The 25,157-nt window shown below is 39.8% G+C and overlaps 1 protein-coding gene across 1 annotated transcript in view; it reads right to left on the bottom strand.

Annotated features, from left to right (window-relative positions):
* LOC132404844 (interleukin-6 receptor subunit beta-like) overlaps window positions 1-25,157 on the bottom strand; it is a 150,469-nt gene that overhangs the window by 98,418 nt on the left and 26,894 nt on the right. Inside the window, exons 4-9 of the mRNA XM_059989395.1 lie at window positions 22,144-22,261; window positions 16,832-17,004; window positions 11,996-12,150; window positions 6,769-6,928; window positions 4,879-4,958; window positions 925-1,138 (exon numbers count right to left, since the gene is read on the bottom strand). Of these exons, the coding sequence (XP_059845378.1) occupies window positions 925-1,138; window positions 4,879-4,958; window positions 6,769-6,928; window positions 11,996-12,150; window positions 16,832-17,004; window positions 22,144-22,261 (900 nt within the window). The remainder of the gene's footprint in view (window positions 1-924; window positions 1,139-4,878; window positions 4,959-6,768; window positions 6,929-11,995; window positions 12,151-16,831; window positions 17,005-22,143; window positions 22,262-25,157) is intronic.

Genomic DNA, 25,157 nt, shown 5'->3' with positions numbered 1-25,157 from the left:
TGTTTCCTCTGGTATTGTGAGTGACCTGTTGATGGTATTTGCTTAGTGATTCTTTTTCCAGACTGGCCTTGTTAAAATCTCCCAAAACCACAGTGAAGGTGTTAGGGTGCGCTGTTTCGTGTATGTTGATTCCATTACACAGATCATCTAAAGCCTGCCTGACAATTGGCCTGAGGTGGAACGTAAACTGCTACCAGAATGAGCAAAGAGTACTCCTGTGGTAGGTAAAAAGGACAACACTTTACGGCTAGATATTCCAGGTCTGGTGAGCAGAATTGGGACAGTGCTGATATATTTGTGCACCAAGAAGAGTTGATCATGAGGCATACTCCTCCACCTCTGCTTTTGAGAGACTCTAAAGAGCTATTCTGATGGTAAACTCGTTGATCTGGATCGCTGCATCTGGTACATAAGGGGTTAACCAGGACTCTATAAAACAAAGGACACATGAGGTCCTAATGTCCCCCTGATTCAGCACCATGGCTCTGAGATCATCGACTTTATTCACCAGAGACTGCACGTTCGCCAGCAAGATAGTTGGTATTGGGCATTTAAAACTACACCTGCGCTTCCTCTGAGGTGTCCTCTGCGGGCACTTCCAACCACAATCGGTGTTGTTTCTGTTGGTCTTAAGAAGCAATAGTTCATTTAAATGCATTAAGACATCTTTGTTGACTGTACTGACCTTGGAAGCAGTTGTGCTTTTTAGCTGTAACAGGCTGAGATGGGAATATTTAATCGTATCCATTGAGACTACTGCTACTCAAGTCACGCCTAGGCCCCCTGGAAGTAGCCCACATTGTATTTGAACCCCCTTCTTTCATGATATATCTTAGGAAAAAAGGTCGATCACTGTAGGAGAAACAGGTCCTACCTAATAAATGAACCTTGTTCTCATAACAGCATCGTCACAAAACATCTTACCTGACTCCCGTGTGTCTGGCACTATTAAAACTGACATTGGAGAGGAACCAGCTGAATTGATTGCAATTAATGAAATTTCATATCCACTTTGTGAAAGGATAGTTCTGTATTCAAGATCTGTAGTGTTAACAATATGGACTTCTGAAGAATCCTTTTGCATAATTTTCAATTGGTATCCCAAAATAATTCCATTAGCATCTGACTTATCAAGTTCCTATAACGTAAAAAAAATTAATGAGATAGGATTAAAATATGATGCAGGAACAGTGTCAGCAGATTTGCACAAAGGGTAGATGAAAATATAAATAGCAATATTTGGCTGTGATAGCCAACAGCAAATTATGCAGTTATTCTTTGCATTTTCTTCCATAAATATTTAAATCCATGGCCTTTTCTGAAGATAAAAGGAATCTTTTTTAAAGATAGGATTAAATTTTGTTGATTGCAGCTATACTGGGCTCATGTTAAAAGTCTAATTATAAAATTAGCTTATGAGGAAGGATACCTTTGAATCCCCCTCCCTCACCCCGAACATTACTGCAACGTAATATTTTAAGATCATAATCAAGAGATGTTCTATTATGAAGGTCAAATATTTACTGCTATCTATTCATATGTTTCAAGCAGTCCTCCAACCCGCTTAAATTGAAAAGAATCCTTCCCAATACTGGACACTGGTTTTGGCACAATGTTACTTATGTTCACGACTATGCTATTCCTTCTATTATTTGTATGAATATTTCTCAAAACAAAAAATGATGTATTATTATGAAGGGGAGGTTTACGTTATTTGATACCTTGGAATAAATTATGGAACACTAGCATCAAAAAGCTGCACCCCCAAGACAGTGAACTGAAATACAGAATACAAACCCCATTTCCAGAAAAGTCAGGATATTTTCCAAAATGCAATAAAAACAAAAATCTGTAATATGTTAATTCACATGAACCTTTATTTAACCGACAAAAGTACAAAGAAAAGATTTTCAATAGTTTTACTGACCAATTATATTTTGTCAATATATACAAATTTAGAATTTGATGGCTGCAACACACTCAACAAAAGTTGGGACAGAGGCATGTTTACCATTGTGTTACATCACCTTTCCTTTCAATAACACTTTTTAATCATTTTGGAACCGAGGATACTAATTGTAGTAGATTTGCAACTGGAAATTTTGTCCATTCTTGCTTGATATAAGACTTCAGCTGCTCAACAGTCCGTGGTCTCCGTTGTCTGATTCTCCTCTTCATGATGTGCCATACATTTTCAATAGGAGATAGATCTGGACTGGCAACAGGCCAATCAAGAACACGCAGTCTGTGTCTACAAAGCCACGCTGTTGTAGCCCGTGCAGAATGTGGTCTGGCATTGTCCTGCTGAAATAAGCATGGACGTCCCGGGAAGAGACGTCACCTTGATGGTAACATATGTCTCTCTTAAAAAAAAGAGTCAATGGTACCTTCACATACATACAACTCACCCATGCCGTGGGCACTGATGCACCCCCATACCATCACAGATGCTGCCTTTTGCACCTTTCACTGATAACATTCAGGATGGTCATTTTCATCTTTGCCATGGAGAACTCGATGCCCATTTTTTCCAAAAACTAGCTGAAATGTGGACTCATGTGACCACAGCACATGGTTCCACAGTCTTTCGGTCCATCTGAGATGAGCTCGGGGCCAAGAGAACTCACCGGCGTTTCTGCATAGAGTTGATGTATGGCCTCCTCCTTGTGTAATACAGTTTCAAGTTGCATTTCTGGATGCAGCAACGGACTGTGTTAAGTGACAATGGTTTTCCGAGGTACTCCTGATCCCAGGTGGCTATAATTGTCACAGTAGCCGCCTGAGGTAGTGCCGCCTGAGGGCTCGAAGATCACGCGCATTCAACAGTGGTTTCCGACCTTGCTCTTTACGCACTGAGGTGTCTCTGAATTCTCTGAATCTTTTCACAATATTATGTACTGTAGATATTGAAAGACCTAAATTCTCTACAATCTTGCATTGGGAAATGTTCTTTTTGAACTGACTAACGATTCTCTCACGCATTTTGGCACAAAGGGGTGAGCCATGACCCATCCTTGCTTGCAAAGACTGAGGCTTTGATGGATGCTACTTTTATACCTAGTCATGATACCTCACCTGCTACCAAATAGCCTGCTTAATGTGGAGTCTTCCAAACTGGTGTTACTTGAATATTCTGTGCACTTTTCAATCTTAGTTTAACTCTGTCCCAACTTTTGTTGAGTGTGTTGCCGCCATCAAATTCTAAATTTGTGTATATTTATAAAATACAATCTAGTTGGTCAGTAAAACTATTGAAAATCTTTTCTTTGTACTTAAATAAAGGTTCACGTGAATTAACACATCACAGAGTTTTGTTTTTATTGCATTTTGGAAAATATCCCAACTTTTCTGGAAATGGGATTTGTAATTGTGACTTTCACAGCTCAAAGATTATACACATGCTTAACGTCATGTACTTCAACAGCATGGAAAATTAGATTTATTAAACTATAGGTTTTTACAAAACTCAAACAGGAATATAATGGTATCACTCTATGATACATTAAAACTGTGGTTTCGAATCTAACACATCCAGAACAGTCTCAGTTTTGTTAATCTTAGACCCATTTTGCAATTTATTCAATTGTTCCTTTTTTAAATCAAATCAGTAATATTGTAATTAGCACCCAAATACATGCTCTACTGAGCTTGAATTCTATTGCAGATCTTTCGCACGTTATGAACATCTCACTAATGGACACCCCATACAAACAAGCACTTGGGAGATTGGCAGAATGGACTTGCTGCAAGTTGCAGGGTAGCTGCTGGATGGGAAAGGAATGATGGTCTGCCCTCTGCAATTGAGCTACAGCAATTGGGGACTGGTTCCTCACTGAGTTGAGCCCAGCAGAGTTGGGAGAATTGAGCAGTCTCAACTCACTGACGCGGTTAGTGAGGCCCATGAGAGTTCCTAATGCAGTCATTTCTGTGATCCAAATACCATTGTTGTTTAATTCTAACTCAAGTTTTGATTATGAACAGTTCTCTGGAATGGAAATGTCCTGTAACTTGGGCACTGCCAGTAACTGAATTTACATTTTTGGTTCAGAGTAAAAATCGTTCCAGATTAAATATTATATTGTATCAGTGACCATGAAACCAGTGTTATAATATTCAGCTGGTTCACTGACACCTTGCTGTGTAGGAAATTTGGGTTATTTACCAGGTTTGGCTTATTTCAATAAAAGACTAACTACCCTTTGAAATGTCTTGACCAGCTACTTATTTGAAGGAGTAATTAATGACCAACAAACCAGCTAGTCACAACAGTAAGCAACACATTATATATTTTGTGATAACTATTACCATAAATATGTAGTGTACAACTATTTTTAAACAATCTTATGAGATTCTAAACTGAAAGTATAAGAGACAACCAGGAGTGCAACTTACGCTCTGATTCGCCATTTTGGTAACCTTCTCAAATTATGGTTGACAATAACATTTGGGGATCCATTCATGTTGCTCATCCATTGTGGGACTAATCCCTTCCTTCTTTTACAGATCACAATCTTGGCTCCACTCACCCCTCTAACTACATGAGAGTTTGCAAGTTTCCGAGACGTCTTTTTTTTTAAATTAGAGCATTGAAAGTGAAGGTTCTGGATCAGATTTTACATTATATTCTTGCCTTTCTTTAGATTGTTAAAGGCAACAATTTGGAGATGATTATTTCCAACTTTGACAATTATAAATAAGAGTATATGGCCCTTGTCATTCTTACTACTTAGTTGAATCACTAAATTGCAGTACCAGTTACCTACTCTTCAAAAAGAAATAGCCTAATTTTGCAACACTATAGGACAATCAGTTATAATTATTATTTGCATCAACGATTAAATGTAGGTGTGTGAGGTGGCACAGGTATAAAAATGTTACCTTCCACATGATACGTATTTCTCGATTTGGAAATGCTAGGTTTTTAATTTTTCTCCAAATGGGTGGACCTCGTGATGGATCTAGCAAAAAACAGAAGAGGCAAAAGGTATTTATTTAAAAATTGCAGTGGCATGAGCCAATAATTTCATTACTATTACATGAAAGTCAAAGCATCAGTGTTTCAGAGAAATTATTAATCTGGTGGCTAGACAGCATTTGCTGAAATATACCCATACACTTTAACAACTCCTTAACAATCCAGGACTATGCCTCATCTTGTAAGCACCACTACTCCTTTCTAAGGAGAAAAAACTCCGACTTTCAAGAGTTGAGAGGACAAAAAACAAAGCACGGGGCTATTGAGCAGAAAGTTATGATGAGGAGAGGGAATTGGCATTTCTCCTTCAATATCACTCATAATAGACCACATTTTCAGCTATACCTTCTGTTTGTAAAACCATGCCAAAAATAAATGCAAGGAATGCCACACCCCTTCAGTTAACAGGATCATGGCTAATCTGCTCCACATGTTATCTGATCTCTTGTGCCAGTGTATAACTTCCTCTTTAAATACCTCTAAAGATCTTGCCTCCACAACCCTTTGGGATAGAAAATTCCAGTAATTCTCTGGAACTTTGAGTAATGTTGTCTTTACCTAGTCATGCTATGTAAGAAAGTCATGTTTCAATGATGGTCAACATCATTCTTCTAAACTTGAAAGAATATAAAATTGTACACTATGAAATCATATCTCTTAGGCTCAGAAACTCCATACAGAGAGCATTAAGGATTTGGTATGAATGTGGATCATTGAAGCTGTGAGGTAGCAGTTGTATTCGTTGCACTACTGGACTCTCACCACTTCTTCCACCAAAGAAACCAGTCTCCCCTCCATGGGCTCTGTCTACTCTACTTGCTGCTTTGGTAAAGCAGCCAACAAAATCAAAGACCCTACAATTCTGGACATTCTCCCTTCTTCCCCCTCCCCTCGTGTTGGGCAAAAGCCTGAAAGCAGACACCCTGACAGCTCCTACCCCACTATTATAAGACTATTGAATATAGTAGGATAAGATGGACTCAATTTACTTTGTTATGACCTTGCACTTGTTTACCTGCACTTTCTCTAACTGTTACACTTTATTCTGCATTTTTACATTGCACTACCTCAATGCACTGAAGTAACGAGTTGATCTGTATAAACTGTGGGCAAGCTTTCCATTGTACCTCAGTACATGTGCCAATAATACACCAATTTAATGATTATTTACCACAACCCCAAAAGTAAATACAATTTTATTTAGCCACTGGTGATAGATACCCTCTTATTCCAAGACTTAGTCTAGTGCATCTCTTCTGGACAGTCCCCATTAGCAAAACTTTACAGCACAGTATGGTAGGTACTCTCATCGGTACTTCATAAAATTATAATATTTTCCAACCTCTAAACTAAACTAATACTCTTACAATTAAACCAATGTATAGTTACCTTTCTAACTTCTTGTTGCACCTGCCAACTTTTTACAACTTGTGCACAAGAACATCCAAACCCTTTCGTATTTTGTTCATCCGCAATCTTTCTCCATTTAGTTAAGTCTATCTTTAGATTCACTTTATTGATATACACAAACACATTTTCTCCACTATGCACATTTTCACCCACATGGAAAAGACAACACTGTATAAATATAAATACACACATTTCTTTTAGGCTTGAAGGTGGAATTGTACAGAAGGAACTGGAAAGAGCACTAGTGGTCTGGGTGACAAATGCTACCATAATTCATTTCAAGAGGGGAAGAAAGTACAGGCACTGGGAGAAAGAAAAGATTTATTTTGATTTCAGCATTGCTAAATGCAACAAAACTAAATATTTTTTTCCTATTCACTTACAGGTTTCAGGTGTTTTCTTAATTTTTTCTGCACTCCATTCACTCCAGTAGCCAGAATTACCAATATTCTTGCAGCGAATTGAGAAGCTATAAGGTGTAAAAGGTTTCAAACCTTGAACTAAGAAAGAACTTCGTTTAAGGTTGGTATCCTCTGATGGAACCTATCAAGAAGTGAAAACATTTGTTAATAAACTGCAATACAGACCCTAAGCTAATATCACACCAAAGAATCAGAATCACCGGCATGTTAACTTAGCAGCAGCAGTACAATGCAATACATGATATTACAGAAAGAAAAAAGTGAAAATACACACACACACACTTTAAATAGATTAAAATCTGGATGGCTACTATGGAGGCTAGCATCCAAGATGAAGCTGATTTTACAATTTTCTAGCTTCTTATAGTCCTGTGCAGTAGTCTCCCCATATCAGACAGTGATGCAGTCTGTCAGAATGTTCTCCACAGTACATCTATAGAAGATTGAGTGTTTTAGGTGACAAACCAAATCTCTTTCAACTCCTAATGAAATACAGCTGCTGTCTTGCCTTCTTTATAGCTGCATCAATGTAGTGGGACCAAGTTAGATACTTGGGAGATCTTGACACACAGGAACTTGAAGTTGCTCATCTCTCTCCACTTCTGATCCCTCTATGAGGACTGGTTTGTGTTCCATTGTCAGCATTCAACTATTTGGTACATCTCATCTCTGTATACCCTCACCTTCAGCTGAGATTTTACCAACAATAGCTGTATCATCAGCAAATTTAAAGATGGCATTTGAGCTATACTTAGCCACACAGTCATGAGTATAGAGAGAGTAGAGCAGTGGGCTAAGCACACATTCCTGATGTGCACCAGTGTTGATTGTCAGCGAGAAGGAGATATTATCACCAAACCTTACAGATCGTAGTCTTCCGGTTAGGAAGTTGAGGATCCAATTGCACAGAGAGGTACAGAGGCCCACATGATCAATCAGGACTGTGGGAATGATGTTAAACGCTGAGCTTAACAGCATCCTTACATTGGTGTATTGTCCAAGTGATCTAAGGTTGTGTGAAGACCATTGAGATTAGTTAGATTCTAAAGAAATGAGAGATTTCTTTCTCTCAAAAGTTAGATTTTAAAGAAGAAGAACCTTCTCTGTATTTCACAGTGCCAATGAGCTGGATTGCACTGACAGCCAGCTTGTGGTTCAGTAAGCTGATCAGCATTTCTGGCCTCTTGCTCTTGCCCTAGGCTTAACATGAAGCCTTGTGGTGTTTAGCCTTTGATTGTGTTGAAGTGCTGTATACATTTCATACCTAGTCACTCAGCTTAATGCCAGCTGATGGCGGATCTAACCTGCTCCAAGTTCAGTTGCTTGGGATTACTGACTTCCATTAAAAAGTGTTTTATTTTTATTTATTTAGATGAGTGAGAGACGGAGGCAGGGACACAGACAGAGATTCACAGGAGAACAATGATCCCAGTTATGCACTAAGAATCAGGGGTGGAAAAGCCAAATCCAACTGTAGTATTAGATTGAACTGGGTTGTGTAGTCCTTCCCCAATGAGATGTCAGTGTCACATACATGACTGAACAAATTTAGCAGAAAACAGATGAGACTATTTCCCTTGGCTTGCTTTGCCATTTAGGAATAAGTGGTTTTGCTCGAATGAAGAGGTGTCTGTTCTAATTGTTTGACAATTCAAATAAAACTGCCACTGAACTACATGGAAAAGTGATGTAATATCTGGATTTATTTCATTGTACATTAGAGGTGAATACTACTTGCATGAAAAATTTCATTTTTTGAAGGCAAGACGAACACAAAATACCCAATACATTATGCTTAGTGCACCATAATTAAAATCCCTATGATCTTAGAATCTCTCATTTCTTAACGTTGTTTGTGTGAATAGGGCTCTCAGTACCAGTAACTATGGTGTTAACTATTCAGGCTAACAAAATGGCTTCTCTGTAATATTATTTCATGCTGTAATAGGTTTCTGTGTCAGGAATGTTTGGGTTATGACTGCAAATGGGGGGAGGGGGGAAACTAACCAATGGAGAGTTGTTACGCTATCTTGTACGTGTAAGCTGAATGGGAGTTCGTGGTCTTTTTCAGGAGGCAAGCAAGGAGGACGGACGTGTGAGGAGTGGACAGCAGTTCTAGGGCGGCGGATACTGGACATCGGTGGTTCAGACGGTGACCGAAGGCTTGGAACCGGAATCATCCATTGTGGATGGAACCGGAAGCGTGAGCTCCAACGTATTAAAATATTATGTGCACAAACTGATAAACGTATTGATTTGACGTCTTTAGGTTACCTGTTTCTACTAACCCAGGGGTCAGCAACTTGCGGCTCCGGAGCCGCATGTGACTCTTTCATGTCCGTGCTGCGGCTCCTTGTGGCTTTGGAAAATAAATGATTATTTAATTAAAATGTATTTTATGTTAGTTTGTTAGTTTTTGAAATGTAATTCTAAATTTGAAGATTATGTTGATCTTGTACAATGTAAATAAAATGTGATTTTGTTGCTATTAATATACGTCACCAATGCCAATGCCTGACACCCGCCAGTGCGCGATTTCTATAATTTTTCGATCCAAGGTAGGCTAACTATGGAGAATTCTAAAAAAAGAAAAGTGACTGAAGAAAACAGAACGTTTAATGATACGTGGGCAGATTCATTTGCTTTCACTGCTGACGAGACTGGTTTACCGGTATGCTTAATATGCAATGAGAAACTAGCAAACAACAAAAAGTCAAATGTCGCAAGACATTTCCAGAATAAACACGCAGCCTTTGCTCAAAAATATCCGGATGGAAATGAGAGAAAAAAAGCCGTTTCGGAACTGATGCGGAAGGTTGATCTGAGCAAAAATCATTTCAAGAAGTGGATGAAGTCTGAAAAATCAACTACATATGCTAGTTTTGTTGCCGCTCAGGAAATAGTCAGGCACGGGAAGCAGTTTACAGTTGGTGAATATATAAAAGAATCTTTCATTAAGATTTCAGAACATCTATTCACGGACTTTAAAAACAAGAGTGAAATTGTGCAGAAAATCAGGGATATGCCCCTCTCTGCAAAGACTGTCAAAGACAGAACCATAAAAATGGCAGAAGACATCACAAGACAGCAAATTAAAGACATCAATTCAGCTGTGGCCTACTCGATTGCCTGTGAGGAGTCTAAAGACAAAGGTGATATTGAACAAATAGCGTTGTTCTGCCGGGCCACAGGAAGAAATGATTGAGTTGATACCTCTAAAAAGCCAAACACGGGGGGGGGGGGGAGGACATCTGTGAGGCTGCCTTGAATAGTTTAAGAGCCAAAGGAATAAAGACCACCCGCCTGGTGTCAGTAGCTACTGATGGGGCACCAAGTATGACAGGAGTGCACAAGGGATTTGTGGCTTTCCTGCAGAAGTCGCTGGACAGAAAGCTGCTGACTTTTCACTGCATCTTGCACCAAGAGGCACTGTGCGCTCAAACATTTCCTCCGGAATGCACAGAAGTAATGGATGTTGTCATTCAGATTGTCAATAAAATAATGGCAAAAAGTTTAAATCACCGGCAGTTCCGTTTGTTACTGGACGAGCTGGAAAGCGCATATTCTGATCTCCTGCTGCACAACAAAGTCCGGTGGTTGCCCAGAGGGGAGGTGCTGAAATGCTTTGTCGCGTGTCTGGAAGAAGTGAAAACTTTCCTGGGCAGCAAAGGGCTCACCTTTCCTGAGCTGGAACAGCCAGAGTGTCTGGAAAATCTACACTTCATGGTGGACATGACAGCACACCTGAACTCGCTGAACACAGCTCTTCAGGGGAAAGGACGCATAGCCCTGCACATGTTGGAGGATGTTTTGGCATTCGAGCGCAAGTTGACAGTGCTTGCCAGTGATTTACAGAAAGGCACATTGTCTCACTTCCCCAATTTGAGAGAGTTCAAACAAGCTCACGACATGATAAATTCGGAGTATTTACATTCTGCAATCATCGCAATGCAAACATCGTTTGGGAAACGCTTCTATGAGTTCAGAGAGGAAAAAAACACATTATCCTTCCGGGTCACTCCCCTAAGCATCGATCCATCCCGAATGAATACGTCTGCATTGGCAGGTGTGAGTCAACCTGATCTTGAGATGGAACTGGCCGACATAGCCGATAAAGACATATGGGTGTCCAAGTTTAGATGCTTGACAGCAGACCTTGAAGATGTTACCCGTCAGAAGGCCGTTCTTGCTCAGAATCACAAATGGAGTGATATTGAAAACCTCCGCAAACCGGACAAATGTGTTCGAAACATGGAATGCTATCCCCGACATTTATGTAAACATTAAAGTATGCGCTTGGAGTCCTGTCGATCTTTGGATCCACATATGTATGTGAGCAGGTGTTCTCCAACATGAACTTTATGAAAAACAAACATCGCGTACGCCTCACAGATGACGGCTTGCGATCCTGTGTAAAGATGAAGGTGACGTCATACAGCCTTGATGTGCAGACGCTGTGCGCTGAGGTCCAGGAGCAGAAATCCCATTAACCAAGTATGATAAATATTTTAATTGCCTATTATTTTACGTACATTCATATTTTTTCATTGTTCAGTGAAATAGTCCTTTTATTTTCGGGTTGACAGCTGGCTGACGTTATTTTTGGTTTGCTGCTGGCGGACAATTTAAGTTCGGCATTTTTCATAAATACAAGAAGGACTCAAATAGATTGAGTATTTTACTTAAAAGTAACCTTCAACCCAACGTCTTTTTTTCGGAGTTCAAAATGTTTTTGTTGCATGCAGAAATGTAATTTCATTTTCTCTGCAGGAGTTCATCAATTTCATAAATGCAACACATTATAGTTTGTTTATACATAGCATAAAGGCAAAAAAAACACTGTTTGCAGTGTTATTTCATTTTAAATGTCAAACGGGTTTTGTGGCTTCCAGTGTTTTCTTTTCTGTGGGAAAGGGGTCCAAATGGCTCTTTCAGTGGTAAAGGTTGCCGACCCCTGTACTAACCCATCACTAAGAAATAATTATAAAGTTGCAATTGTTTACTCGCCTTTGGTGTTTTGTCTGATAATTGTGTTGCGAGCGTGTACTGGGGGGGCATTGCACTGTAGTATTGCACTATTGGTGGGGCGACGGCGGTTCACCCTAGGCAAACGGGTAAATTGGGGGTATGGATGCTACATGTGCTTGGCCATTAATCGAAGTTCAAACATTTCTACAAGGTTATCTACCTGTATCCACTCATTTGTAAACAGAGTTCTGTATCGGAGATTGTATTTCAGTCCATAGGTAACTGGCAAAGATGGATTTTTCCAATTCACAGTCAAAACTCTGCTCATTCCTGGTACTTGGTTTATCAAAGTTATCTCTGGAGGATCTGGTTTTACTGAAACACAATCAGTAACAAATTATATATGCATAGATCCGCATAAAACTATGTTTTGTGTCAAAAGAAAAAGCCAAAACAGGAGTGAAAGGTAGGTAAATGATATGACAACACATTTTGATTCAATGCAATTATGGGCTTTTCTGCAAACTGGTTACTTGTGAACACTTCAGATCTAACAGAGTGAAAATAGACAAACATTTGCTAGAAATGTACTCAATGTACCCATGTATCCTATAGCATTTTGAAATAGTATGTTAACCCACACTAGAGGTACATTTTAAAGAATTCCAACCAATGGGGACAGATTAAGACTGAAGGAAAATTTTGAAATTGGAGATGAACCAGAGAAGAAAAGATGACATGTTGAGAGATGTCAGTGCACAAAAGGAAGCTAATATTACTGATGAATGGAGTTCAATATTGAAATGTTTACATATAGAGTATCTCGAAAGCAATCCATTATGCAAAGATCAAAAGTTAGTGAAAGCTGGCAAGGTTCATGCCAATCCCAAGAACGATTTCATGCAGGATAGAATATGTGGGGTGGAGAATATTTACCAATATAATTTGTGGTACTTGAAAGAATAATGAATAGTTAGTGACTAGAAATGAAATAGGTATAGATAAAGGCTTCTGTGGGAATACCAATGGTACTAGAATAAGAGGGAGAATGCTTTATATGTGAAATCATGAAATCATTGCAATTAAATTGGAAATGGAATTACAATTGCACCCAAGACAAAGGAGGAACAGTTATAGGGTACTGGATGGAGATGGAATCAGCAGGGAAGCACAGCTGCAGCCTAATCTCTTTCTATTTTCTTTGAAAGGTAACTCAAGATTCAAAGTAAATTTATCAAAATATGTATGCACTCAGTAGCAACTTATTAGATACAGGAGCAGATCCCAGTGGGGCTGATGTAGTCCATATGCTTCAAGGTTTGGCATATTGTGTGTTCAGAGATGTTCTTCTGCTCACCAACTTGAGCAGAAGAACTGTTTTAACACGTGGTTACTTAAGTTACTGTTGCCTTCCTGTCAGCTGAACTAGTCTGGCCATTCTGACCTTCATTAACAAAGTGTTTTCACCCACAGACCTGCCACTCACTGGATTTTTTTTGTTTTTTTTCCCCCCACAGCACCATACTCTGTAAATTCTTAAAGACTATTGTTTGTGAAAATCCCCTGAAATCAAGAGCATTTTGGAACCAAAACTGGATTGCCCACATAAGGCAAAGAGTGGGTCATATTCTGCATGGAGTTCAGTGAACAGTGGTGTGACTCAGGGGTCTGTTCTGGGACCCTTACTCTTCGTGATTTTTACAAAGGACCTGGACAAGGAAGTGGAGGGATGGGTTAATAAATTTGCTGATGACACAAAGGTTGGAGGTGTTGTTAATAGTGTGCAGGGCTGTCAGAGGTTACAGCATGACATTGATAGGACACAAAACTGGGCTGAGAAGTGGCAGATGGAGTTCAACCCAGGTACGTGTGAAGTGGTTCATTTTGGTAGGTCAAATATAATGGCAGAATATAGTATTAATGGTAAGACTCTTGGCAGTGTGGAGGATCAGAGGAATCTTTGGGTCTGAGACCACAGCTCAAAGCAGCTGTGCAGGTTGACTCTGTGGTTAAGAAGGCATACGATGTATTGGCCTTCAATGGTGGAATTCAACTTAGGAGTCGAGAGGTAATGTTGCAGCTATATAGGACCCTGGTCAGACCCCACTTGGAGTACTGTGCTCAGTTCTGGGCGCCTCACTACAGGAAGGATATGGAAGCCATAGAAAGGGTGCAGAGGAGATTTACAAGAAGGTTGCCTGGATTAGGGAGCATGCCTTATGAAAACAGGTTGAGTGAACTTGGCTTTTCTCCCTGGAGTGACGGAGGATGAGAGGTGACCTGATAGAGGTGTATAAGATGATGAAAGGCATTGATCATGAATAGTCAGAGGCTTTTTCCCAGGGCTGAAATGGCTGCCACAAGAGGACACAGGTTTAAGGTGCTGGGAAGTAGGTATAGAGGAGATGTCAGGGGTAAGTTGTTTTTTTTTAAAACAGAGTGGTGAGTGCATGGAATGGGTTGCCGGCAACTCTGGTGGAGGCCGATACTATAAGGTCTCTAAGAAACTTTTGGATAGGTACATGGAGCTTAGAAAAATAGAGGGCTATGGGTAAGCCCAGTAATTTCTAAGGTAGGGACATGTTTGGCACAACTTTGTGGGCCAAAGGGCCTGTATTGTGCTGTAGGTTTTCTATGTTTTTATACTCTGACCACGGAATGATTGTTAGTGCCAGACAGGGTGGTTTAAGTCACTGAGATCACATATGAACAACAATTGAACTTGACCTTGTCTGCATGCTTTTATGCTTTGAGTTGCTGCCACACAACTGGCTGATTATTTTTTGCACTAATGTGTACAGGTATGTTAATAAAGTGGCCACAATGTATGTTACCATACTCAATAAATCCACAATAGAAGAACAACTACAATAGAATCAATGAAAGACTGCACCAACTTGGGCGTTCAACCAGTGTGCAAAAGACAAAGTGCAGAAATACAAAAATAAAGAAATAATAATAAACAAACATACAAATAAGCAATAAATATCAAGAACATGATTTGGAGTCCTTTAAAGTGGGTCCATAGGTTGTGGGAACATTTCAATGATGGGGCAAGTGAAGTTATTCAGTGGTTTAGGAGCTTGACGGCTGCAGGGCAATAACTGTTCCTGAACCTGGCGGTGTGGGACATAATGCTTCTGTAACTCCTGCCTTATAGTAGCAAGAATGCAAGGCCTGGATGGTGAAGGTGTATAATGATGGATGCTGCTTTCACATGGCAGTGCTCCATGTAAATTCACTCAATAATGGGGAAGGCTTTTCTTTTCCTGTAATGCACCACTTTCTGCAGCCTTCTCTATTCTTGGGCATCGGTGTTTACATAGGATAAACACTCAGCTCTGGAATCCAGGATACTTTTCATTGACTACAGCTTAGCATTCAACACTACCATCCCCTCAAAACTCATCACTAAGCTCCAAGACCTGGATTCAATAACTCTCTGAACTGGATTCTCAATTTCCTCACTTGCAGACTCCAGTCAGTATGGATTGGCAATATCTCCTCTACAATCACCATCAGCACAGGTGCACCACAAAGTGGTGTGCTTAGATCCCTACTCAACATGCCATAAACTTATGACTGAGGACAAGTACAGTTCCAATGTTGCATTTAAGTTTGCTGATGAAAGCACTTACTGGCAAAACCAAAGGTTGTGATCAACTGACATACAAGACTGAAAATCTGAATGAATAATGCCACAACAACCTCTCACTCAACATCAACAAAATCAAAGAGCTGATTATCAACTAAAGCAGGAAGAAGCCAAAGGGTCCATGAGCCAGGTTTAAGAGGATTGGAGGTGAAGAGGTTCAGTAAATTTAAATTTCTTGGCATTATCAGAGCATCTGTCCTGGGACCAGCACATGTGCCATCACAAATAAGGCTCAACAGTATTCTTACTTTCTTTGAAGTTTGTCTTCATTTGGCATGTCAGAAAATTTTTTGACAAATGTTTATAGATGCACAGTGGATAGTATCCCAACATTTTGTATCACGGCCTATTCTGGAGATACCATTACCCAGGAATGGAGATGGCTACAGAAAGTTGTGGATACAGTCTATTTCATCACAGGCAAAGCCTTCCTCACCACTGAGCATGTTTACATGGAATGCTGCCACTAGAAAGCAGCATCAAGGATCCCCACCATCTAGGTCACACTGTCTTCTTGCTAGTTCCTCGGGCAGGATGTACAGGAGCTTTAGGTCCTACACCGCCAGGTTCAGGAGTAGTTATTACCCTATAACAATTAAGCTCTTGAACCAGCATGGATAACTGTGGTGAACTATGTGCCTGTCTGGACACGCCCCCTGCTGACTGCTCCTGTGGCTCCTCCCACAGGCCACTGTATAAAGGAGATCTGCGGCCTGACGCTCGGCCTCAGTCTCCAAGACATTGTATGATAGACACTCACTCCTGGTTCCTTCTTCCAGTCAATAAAAGCCGATATCTCGCCTTACGTCTCAGTGTGAGTTATTGATGGTGCATCAATAACTTCACTCACTACAATTCTGAATGGATTCCAAAACTTAGACTCACTTTCAAGGACTCCACAACCTATGTTGTTAATCTTTTTTGCACAATTCTTCTTTTGCACATTGGTAATTTATCAGTCCTTCTAGCTTCTTGTCCACAAATTCTAATGTATTTCTTTATTTTCCTGTAAATATCCATAAAAAAGATTCTCAAGGTAACATACAAGTACTTTGATAATAAATTTACTTTGATTCTTAGTGTGAAACATATAGTGATCCTTAATTGGTGAGAATGTGTGACTGGATGCCACTTTTTAAAAAAGGCAAACTAGGTTTATCTGAAAGCTGACCACCAGTATGAGACATCATTAAAGAAAATATAGACTTCCTCAATTAGACAATTAACATCTGTGGAGGTCCAAGATAATTTGGAAATGTATAGTTGTCAAACCCTGTTTGCATTCAGCATCTTATGAATAATAATGAATGTCAAAAATACATCTTCTATGTTATAAATACTATGCACCAATTGGCCACTAAAACTAATAGTTTTCTCCAGAACATATGGAAGCATACTTACTAACATCAACTGGATCCAGATTTATTGGGTCGGATATTACAGTGCCTAAGGAATTACTTGCCTCAACTGATATACTATTTAAAACAAAATAATGAATGTATGGGAATAAAATTGCATAGCAGTTGTTCACACCATCTTGCAACTCATACCGGTCTACAGCTCCAGGTTTAATTCTGCAAAACAAAAGAGAAGTATTTCAACACCGCTTTCCAAAATTTATTAGGACAGGACATACAATGCAGCATTTCTGTAATATATTAATAAGTTACTTGCAGAAATTCTACCAACAGCATAGCTTGGCAAGGTTAGAGGCAACACCAGGACTGGGACTGCTGCTGAGTGAGAAGCAAATGCGTGTAGTGGGAGTGGCCATTTTGTGAGGGTCTGTTAGGTGGAAATACTCTTATTGGAGGACAAACACGGACTATGCTGAACGTTAAGCCGAATAATGATCAAGTAACTTTTTCCCTTTGTTCTTAAGAGAATGGACGGTGATATGCTCCTCTTGCAGCACATGGGACTTCATGCAGATAGACAAATAAGTTGCATGTTGGAAATGTTTTTGAAGTGCTTCCAGCTACAACTCCTGTCAAACCACAGGGCTTCTGGAGCAGTAGTTGGACTTACAATGGAACACCCAGGAGGCCAAAAATGCCATAGATAGTTCATGGTGTTTGTCACACTAGATACAGAAAAAAGGAAATGGGTGACAATGGAAAAGGGCAGCAAGTGCAGAAGGCCTCTGTGGTCATTCCCTTCTGAATGATATATATATATATATATATATATATATATAGATACTTTTGGTGATGGGGAGGCACCACAGCCAACGTTGTAGCACCAAGATCAACTCTAATGCACAGCAAGGTTGGACAACTCTAAGTGAGCAATAAACGATGGGGGAATTCATAAGGGACCGACAGGTGCCTCCGCGGCTGAAAGCTAAACTCCAGAATAGTATGTTCCCTCTCTGGAGCCAGGTTTAGTGAGGACGTTAATCAATTACAGAGCACTCTGAAGGGACAGGGACAGCAGCCACACTCATAGTACACATTGATAGAAAGGGGAACAAAACATTGCAAAGCAAGTTTAGCAGATTGAAAAAACAATATTGTGGTAAACTCTGATTGCCCCCGGTGCCATGTGCTAATAAAAGTAAAAATAGTAGGCCAGGACAGAATATGTGGCAACAGTGCTTGTGCAAGGAGGAAGGTTTCTGGGACCATTAGGATTGCTCTGGGCCAGGTGGGACCATCACAAAGAGGTTGGGTTGCATCTGAACAGGAAGGGGACCACCATTCTTACAAGGAGATTTACACACATTACAAAGTAAGTTTTAAACTAATCTGGTGGGTGGTTAGGAGTCATAGCTGAAGGATAGCAAGTATGGAGAATGACTCAAATGCACAGGATAAATCGAACATGTTCAGTGGGCAAAAAGGGAGAGGCTAGGGATCAGGGAAAGGCTGGCTTTTTCAGCTGCATTTGCTTTAAATGCAGGGAGCTTCAAAAAAGCAGGACAGAAGAGCTTAGAGCAAGTATCACCACTTTAAATTACCGCCATCACAAAAACATGGTTGAGATAAGGCCAGGGCTGACAACAATGCTCTGCAGTATAGAAATTTGACTTGAAGGGTGGGGGGGAGGGGGGGGGAGAGGCGGTACCAAAAAATTAGGTAGAATAATATATCCTAGAGGGGATGTCTAATGTGATCATATGGGATGAACAGGGTAAGAAGAACATTTTGCCAGGGTTATTCAACAATTAGAGGAACAAATGTAAGCAAATTGTATAAAGTGTAAACAACAGAGTTACAATAATAGGGGGGGGGGGGGGGGAGGAGGAGAAAGGTCAACTTTCCCAGTATTTTAGGGGATTACTTTATGTGAGTTGATTTGATGTGAAGTGTGTCCAATAAATTATTTTGAGAGAATATGTACAGCTCAGGAATAAACCAGATAACTAAAGACCTGTAAGCTTAATGTAAGTGGTACGGAAATCATTGGAAGACTTTTAAGGGAAAAGGGTTAATGAATTTTTGAGAGCTCACCTCACTAATTTGATTGGAGTTTATTTTGAGGAGTTAACCAATTAGATTGTTAAAGACAGGCTGGTAAACATTGTTTATATGGACTTTATAGCAAGGCATTTGAGAAGATATCACTTGGTAGACTGCTCCGGGTTAAGCAAAACTGGATCAAAGGTGAACAGGTTATCTGGATTCCAAACTGGCTTGGTAATAGAAGATAGAGTGTGATGGTGGTGATTGTGGTAGTAAGTTGCTTTCCTAATGAAAAGTCTATGACCAGTTTTAAATTGATGAATCAGTGCTGCCTCTTCTTTGTTGAATATCACTTTAATAATTTGTATGTGAATTTGTAGATACAGTGGTATGCAAAAGTTTGGGCACCCCTGGTCAAAATTTCTGTTACTGTGAATAGCTAAGCGAGTAAAAGATGACCTGATTTCCAAAAGGCATAAAGTTAAGGATGACACATTTCTTTAATATTTTAAGCAAGATTACTTTCTTATATCCATCTTTTACAGTTTCAAAATAACAAAAAAGGAAAAGGGCCCGAGGCAAAAGTTTGGGCACCCTGCATGGTTAGTACTTAGTAACACCCCTTTGGCAAGTATCACAGCTTGTAAATGCCTTCTGTGGCCAGATAAGAGTCTTTCAATTCTTATTTGGGGGATTTTCCCCCATTCTTTCTTGCAAAAGGCTTTTAGTTCTGTGCGATTCCTGGGCCATCTTGCATGCACTGCTCTTTTGAGGTCTATCCACAGATTTTCGATGATGTTTCGGTTGGGGGCCTGTGAGAGCCATGGCAAAACCTTCGGCTTGAGCCTCTTGAGGCAGTCCATTGTGGATTTTGAGGTGTGTTAGGATCATTCTCCTGTAGAAGCCACCCTCTTTTCATCTTCAGCTTATTTTTACAGACGGTGTGATGTTTGCCTCTAGAAGTTGCTGGTATTTAATTGAATTCATTCTCCCCTCTACCAGCAAAATATTCCACATGCCACTGGCTGCAACACAAGCCCAAAGCATGATCGATCCACCCCCATGCTTAACAGTTGGAGAGGTGTTCCTTTCATGAAATTCTGCACCCTTTTTTCTCCAAACATACCTTTGCTCATTGCGGCCAAAAAGTTCTATTTTAACTTCATCAGTCCACAGGACTTGCTCCCAAAATTCATCAGGCTTGCTTAGATGTTCCTTTGAAAACTTCTGACGCTGACTTTTATGGTGAGGACGAGGAAAGGTTTTCTTCTGATGACTCTTCCATGAAGGTCATATTTGTGTACGTGTCGCTGCACAGTAGAACAGAGCACCACCTGTTAAATCTTCCTGAAGGTCTTTTGCAGTCAAACAGGGGTTTTGATTTGCCTTTCCAGCAATCCTACAAGCAGTTCTCTCGGAAAGTTTTCTTGGTCTTCCAGACCTCAACCTGACCGCCACCATTCCTGTTAACTGCCATTTCTTAATTACATTACGAACTGAGGAAATGACTACCTGAAAATGCTTTGCTATCCTCCTGCTTTGTGGGCATCATTTACTTTAATTTTCAGAGTGCTCGGCAGCTGCTCAGAGGAGCCCATGGCTGCTAATCATTGGGACAAGGTTTGAGTAGTCAGGGTATTTCTAAAGCTTTGAAATTTGCATCACCTGGCCTTTCCTGACGATGACTCTGAACAAGCCAGAGCCCCAAAAAGCTAATTAAGGTCAGAGACCTTGGTAAAAGTTATCTGAGAGAACAAATCTGTTGGGGTGCCTAAACTTTTGCATGGTGCTCCTTTCCTTTTTTCCGCCCACTCTAAAATTGTACAAAACAAAAATAATACACTAATCTTGCTTAAAATGTTGAAAAGAGTGTCTCACCTTTAACTTCATCTTTTGGAGATCAGTTCATCTTCTACTCACTTAACTATTCAGAGTAACAGAAATTTTGGCTGGGGTGCCCAAACTTTTGCACGCCATTGTAATACACAAATTATTGTGGATTGCGAGGAAATTCAGCTAAAGCTACAAGCAAGATATAGATCAGATGAGAAGTTGGACATTGCACTGGCAGATAGAGTTTATACCATCTTGGGAAGTCAAGTAGGGGGTAAGCCATCTACAGGAAATGGTAAAGTGCTATGCATGTTGATTAAGAAGGACCTGAGGTTCAAGTCCATAGTTTGCTTAAAGAGGCTACACAGGTAGGGTGATGGAGGTGGCTTATAGCATGTTTGCATTCATAGGTTGGGGCACTAATCTAACTATTTTATAAAATATTTAAGAACTCACTTGTAATATTGTGCATAGTTCTGATTGCCACATGAAAGGAACAACGTGACTGTAATAGAAATAATGCAGAGCAGATTCACCTGGATGTTCCCTGGATTGGAGTTTAGTTATGGGGAGAGATTTGACCGGGTGGGCTTGTATTTCCCTGAGCAAAAGAGGCCAGGGGAAGGGGGACCTGATAGGGGAGCTTAACATTATAAAGGGGTATAGATAGAGCAGCTGTTCACAATCTTTTCTCTCCCCCCTACCCCTGCCAATATAGTTGCATCAAAACAAGAGGACATGGATACAAGGTGATAAGATCTTATGGGGGGGATTTGAAGTGAAAGTTGTTTCTGTTCATTGATATATGGAACTCGGTCCTAGAGGAGGTAGTGGAATCAGATAAAAATCAATCACTTAATCAGACACTTGAATAGGAAAGACATAGAAGGAGACACACCTAATGTGGGCAAATGGGATTAGTATGTGGGCAAAAAGATGGTGGGCCAAAAGGGTCACTTTTGTGCTGTACAACTCTACCTTTGAGAGGTCATACAATTTCATTAGGATTAAATTCTCTTTTAAATGCTTTCTTTTAAGAACAAGAACTCACAACAGCCTACGTCTGTATAATGCTTAATAAAAAAAGTTTCATGGAAGCTTTCCCCAAGAGATTAGCACATGCTTAAATTCTTGGTCAAAAGAGATAGATAATCAGCAGACGGCAGAAAGCCAGCTAGGAGAAGAGAGATGATCAAAACTATTGTTAATAAAACTACAAAAGATTAACACAAGATGTTATGGTGGTTTCAAATAATCTCAGTGATAGAAAAAAATGTGACCCAAAGTATATCTTGGAATTAAATATGATTTCAAGGTTGCAACCTGTTTCAGAAAGTTGATAGAGGGGGGACATGTTTCCTTCATTGCTTAATCTGTTGACTTTTTTTTAAAAAAAGAGGAAGGATTGCAAAGAATGACATCATCCAACGACATTTCTGAAGCCAAAAGAAACTTCCAAAACCACTTCATACTCACGACAATTTAAAAGAGTAATGGGTTGGCAGATACGTCTTTTTTCCTGGATCCCAGGAGCAAGTCATATTGCGGTTATAATATGTTATGCATGTCAAATTTTTTGGCTTTTCTGGAAACACTAAAAAAAAACAAATGATTTGCAATGCAAACCATCAACAGAAGATCATAACAGTTTAACATTTTTCATGCTATTTAACTAAGCAGTTCGGAATCTGGTGGACCAAATAATAATCAAAGAACTATGCCTCAAATTGAATGAGAAGAATTTGGGGTATTCTAAATTATACAAAACAACATCAAGCACAGATAAAAATAAGAGGTGCTGGAAATGCTCAGGTTAGCAAGCTCCCACAGATGCTGCCTAATTTACTGAGTATTTCCTGCATCTAGAACACAGAAAACCTACAGCACATTACAGGCCTTTCGGCCCAAAAAGCTGTGCTGATCGTGTCCTTACCCGAGAACTACCTAGGCTAACCCATAGCCCACTATTTTTCTAAGCTCCATGTACCTATCCAGAGCCTCTTAAAAGACCCTATCATTTCCGCCTCCACCATCGGCAGCCCATTCCACGCACTCACCACTCTCTACGTAAAAAATTATCTTTAGATTCCCAGCAACTACTTTTATTTTGGCTTTTTAATATCAAACAGAAAATATGCAAAACAGCTCATAGTTACTTACAAAATAGCGATTGCATCTCAGTGCAATTTGGGATGTTGTGATAAATGAAGTCATAACATTCAAAGCTCAAGTCAAGAATACAAAAAAAATCCAAAACAAATTGGGTGGGCTGAACTGCCACACCTCAAAGAGCCTGAATATTACTCATGGAATTTCAGGGAATACTTCAGGGAATTTCAATTATATTTAATCAAAATGTACTATAACCATCCCCTTCGGAATCTCATTTCAATATGTTCCTCTCGTTCTCTCAAACTCCTGAGAGTTTAAAAGAGCTCTCAGGAGCTTCATAACTCCATCCCTGAAATTGAACAAACATTTTCTATATAACCATCAAAAATTTAACATTATGTATTATAAAGAAACAAAAACAATATAGTATATAATATTCACCAAATTCTAAACATCTACTACAAGATGTCCCTACTTCAGACCACCATCCTTGCAATGCAGACCAATACCCCGCTTGTCTTCCTATTTATTATTCTTGTATGCTATCCAGGTCTCTCACCACCATTTACTAGTCTCACACAATTGAGACTTTTCTATTCTTCTCACCAAAGTGGATATCCTCATATCTCCAAACTTCATATCCCAATCAACCAACTTATTGCTCATTCACTTGGCTAGTGTCATGCCAATGTTTGCATCCTGTTACTTTCTTAGCTATATTTTAAAACTTATTTGGCAGGGGGATGAGAACTGGAGTGAGAGGATTGATGATGAAGCAGTTGGTTTACAAGTCAATACGTTATGTGGTGAGATTTGAGGAGGAAAGGCAAATGGTAGAGCAAACTTGCAGTGGGATTATGTGAAGTGTAACATGGGGGGGGGGCAAGATCGAAAAGGGTGATGAATCTAGGACTGAAGGTGTTATATCTGAATGCACACAGTATATGGAATAATGTAGATGATCTTGTTGCAGTTAGAGATTGGCAGTATGACATTGTGGGCATTACTGAATTGTGGCAGAAGACGATCATAGTTTGGAGCATAACATCCAAGGATACACATTGTATTGAATGGAATGACAGGTAGGCAGAGGGGGTGGGAGGCTCTATTGGCAAAATGTGAAATCAAATCCTTAGAAAGGGGTGACATAGGATCAGAAGGTGTAGAATCCTTGTGGGTAGAGTTAAGAAACAGCAAGAGTAAAAAGATCCTGATGGGAGTTGTATACAGGTCTCCGAACGATAGCCACCATGTAGGACATAAATTACAACGGGAGATAATATAATAAGGGCAATATTATGATAGTTATGGGGATTTCAATATGCAAGTAGGTTGAAAAAATTGGGTTGGTGCTGGATCCCAAGAGGAAATCTGTAGAATGCCTAAGAGGTGGCTTTTTAGAGCAGCTTGAGCTTGAATTCACTAGGGAAAGGTAATCATGAATTGGGTGGTGTGTAATAAACCAGATTTGATTGAAGAACTTAAGATACTGAAACCCTTAAGAGGCAGTGATCACAAAATGATCAAATCCACCCTGCAGTTTGAGAGGGAGAAGATAAAGTCAGATATATCAGTATTTGAGTGGAGTTAAGGGAATCAAAGGCATGAGAGAAGAGCTAGCCAAAGCTGATTTGAAAGGGACACTAGCAGGAATGACGGCAGAACAGCAATGGCTGGAGTTTCTGGGAGCAATTCAGAAGTTGCTGGATAGGTACATCCCAAAGAAGAGCAAGTATTCTAAAGGCAGGATGACGAAACTGCAGCTGACAAGGGAAGTCAACATGAAACCAAAATAGGAGGCGTATAACATAGTAAAAATTATTGGGACATTAAAGGATTGGGAGGGTTTTAAAAACCAGAGGGCAACTAAAAAAGCCATAAAGAGAGAAAAGATGAAATGTGAAGGTAAACTATCCAATAATTTAAATAGGAAGGCATCGGCTTTCACTGTGGGAGACACTAGCGGTATGCCAGAAATTTGAGTGTGTCAGGGGTCAGAATTGAGTGTTGTTGCTATTACTGAGAAGGTGGTTGGGAAAGATCTGAAGGTAGGCAAGTCACATGGACCAGATGAATTATATCCCACAGTTCTAAAGAAGCTGAAGTTGTGGAGGCATTAGTAATGACCTTTGAAGAATCTGGAATGGTTTTGAAGAATCGGAAAATTGCAAATGTCACTCCACTTGTTAAGAAAGGAAGGAAGCAGAAGAAAGAAAATTATAGTACAGTTATCCTGAATTCAGTGGTTAGAAAGATGTTGGAATTCATTATAAAGGATGAGATTTCAGAGTACTTGGAGGCACATGATAGAATAGGCCAAGGTCAGCATGGTCTCCCGAGGGGAAATCTTGCCTGACAAATTTGTTGGAATTCTTTGA

The sequence above is a fragment of the Hypanus sabinus genome, chromosome 14, assembly GCF_030144855.1.
Source record: "Hypanus sabinus isolate sHypSab1 chromosome 14, sHypSab1.hap1, whole genome shotgun sequence".
Classification (NCBI taxonomy): Eukaryota; Metazoa; Chordata; class Chondrichthyes; order Myliobatiformes; family Dasyatidae; genus Hypanus; species Hypanus sabinus.
The sequence above is the reverse complement of the archived record's forward strand: the minus strand, read 5'-3'. Positions and strand labels throughout refer to the sequence as shown.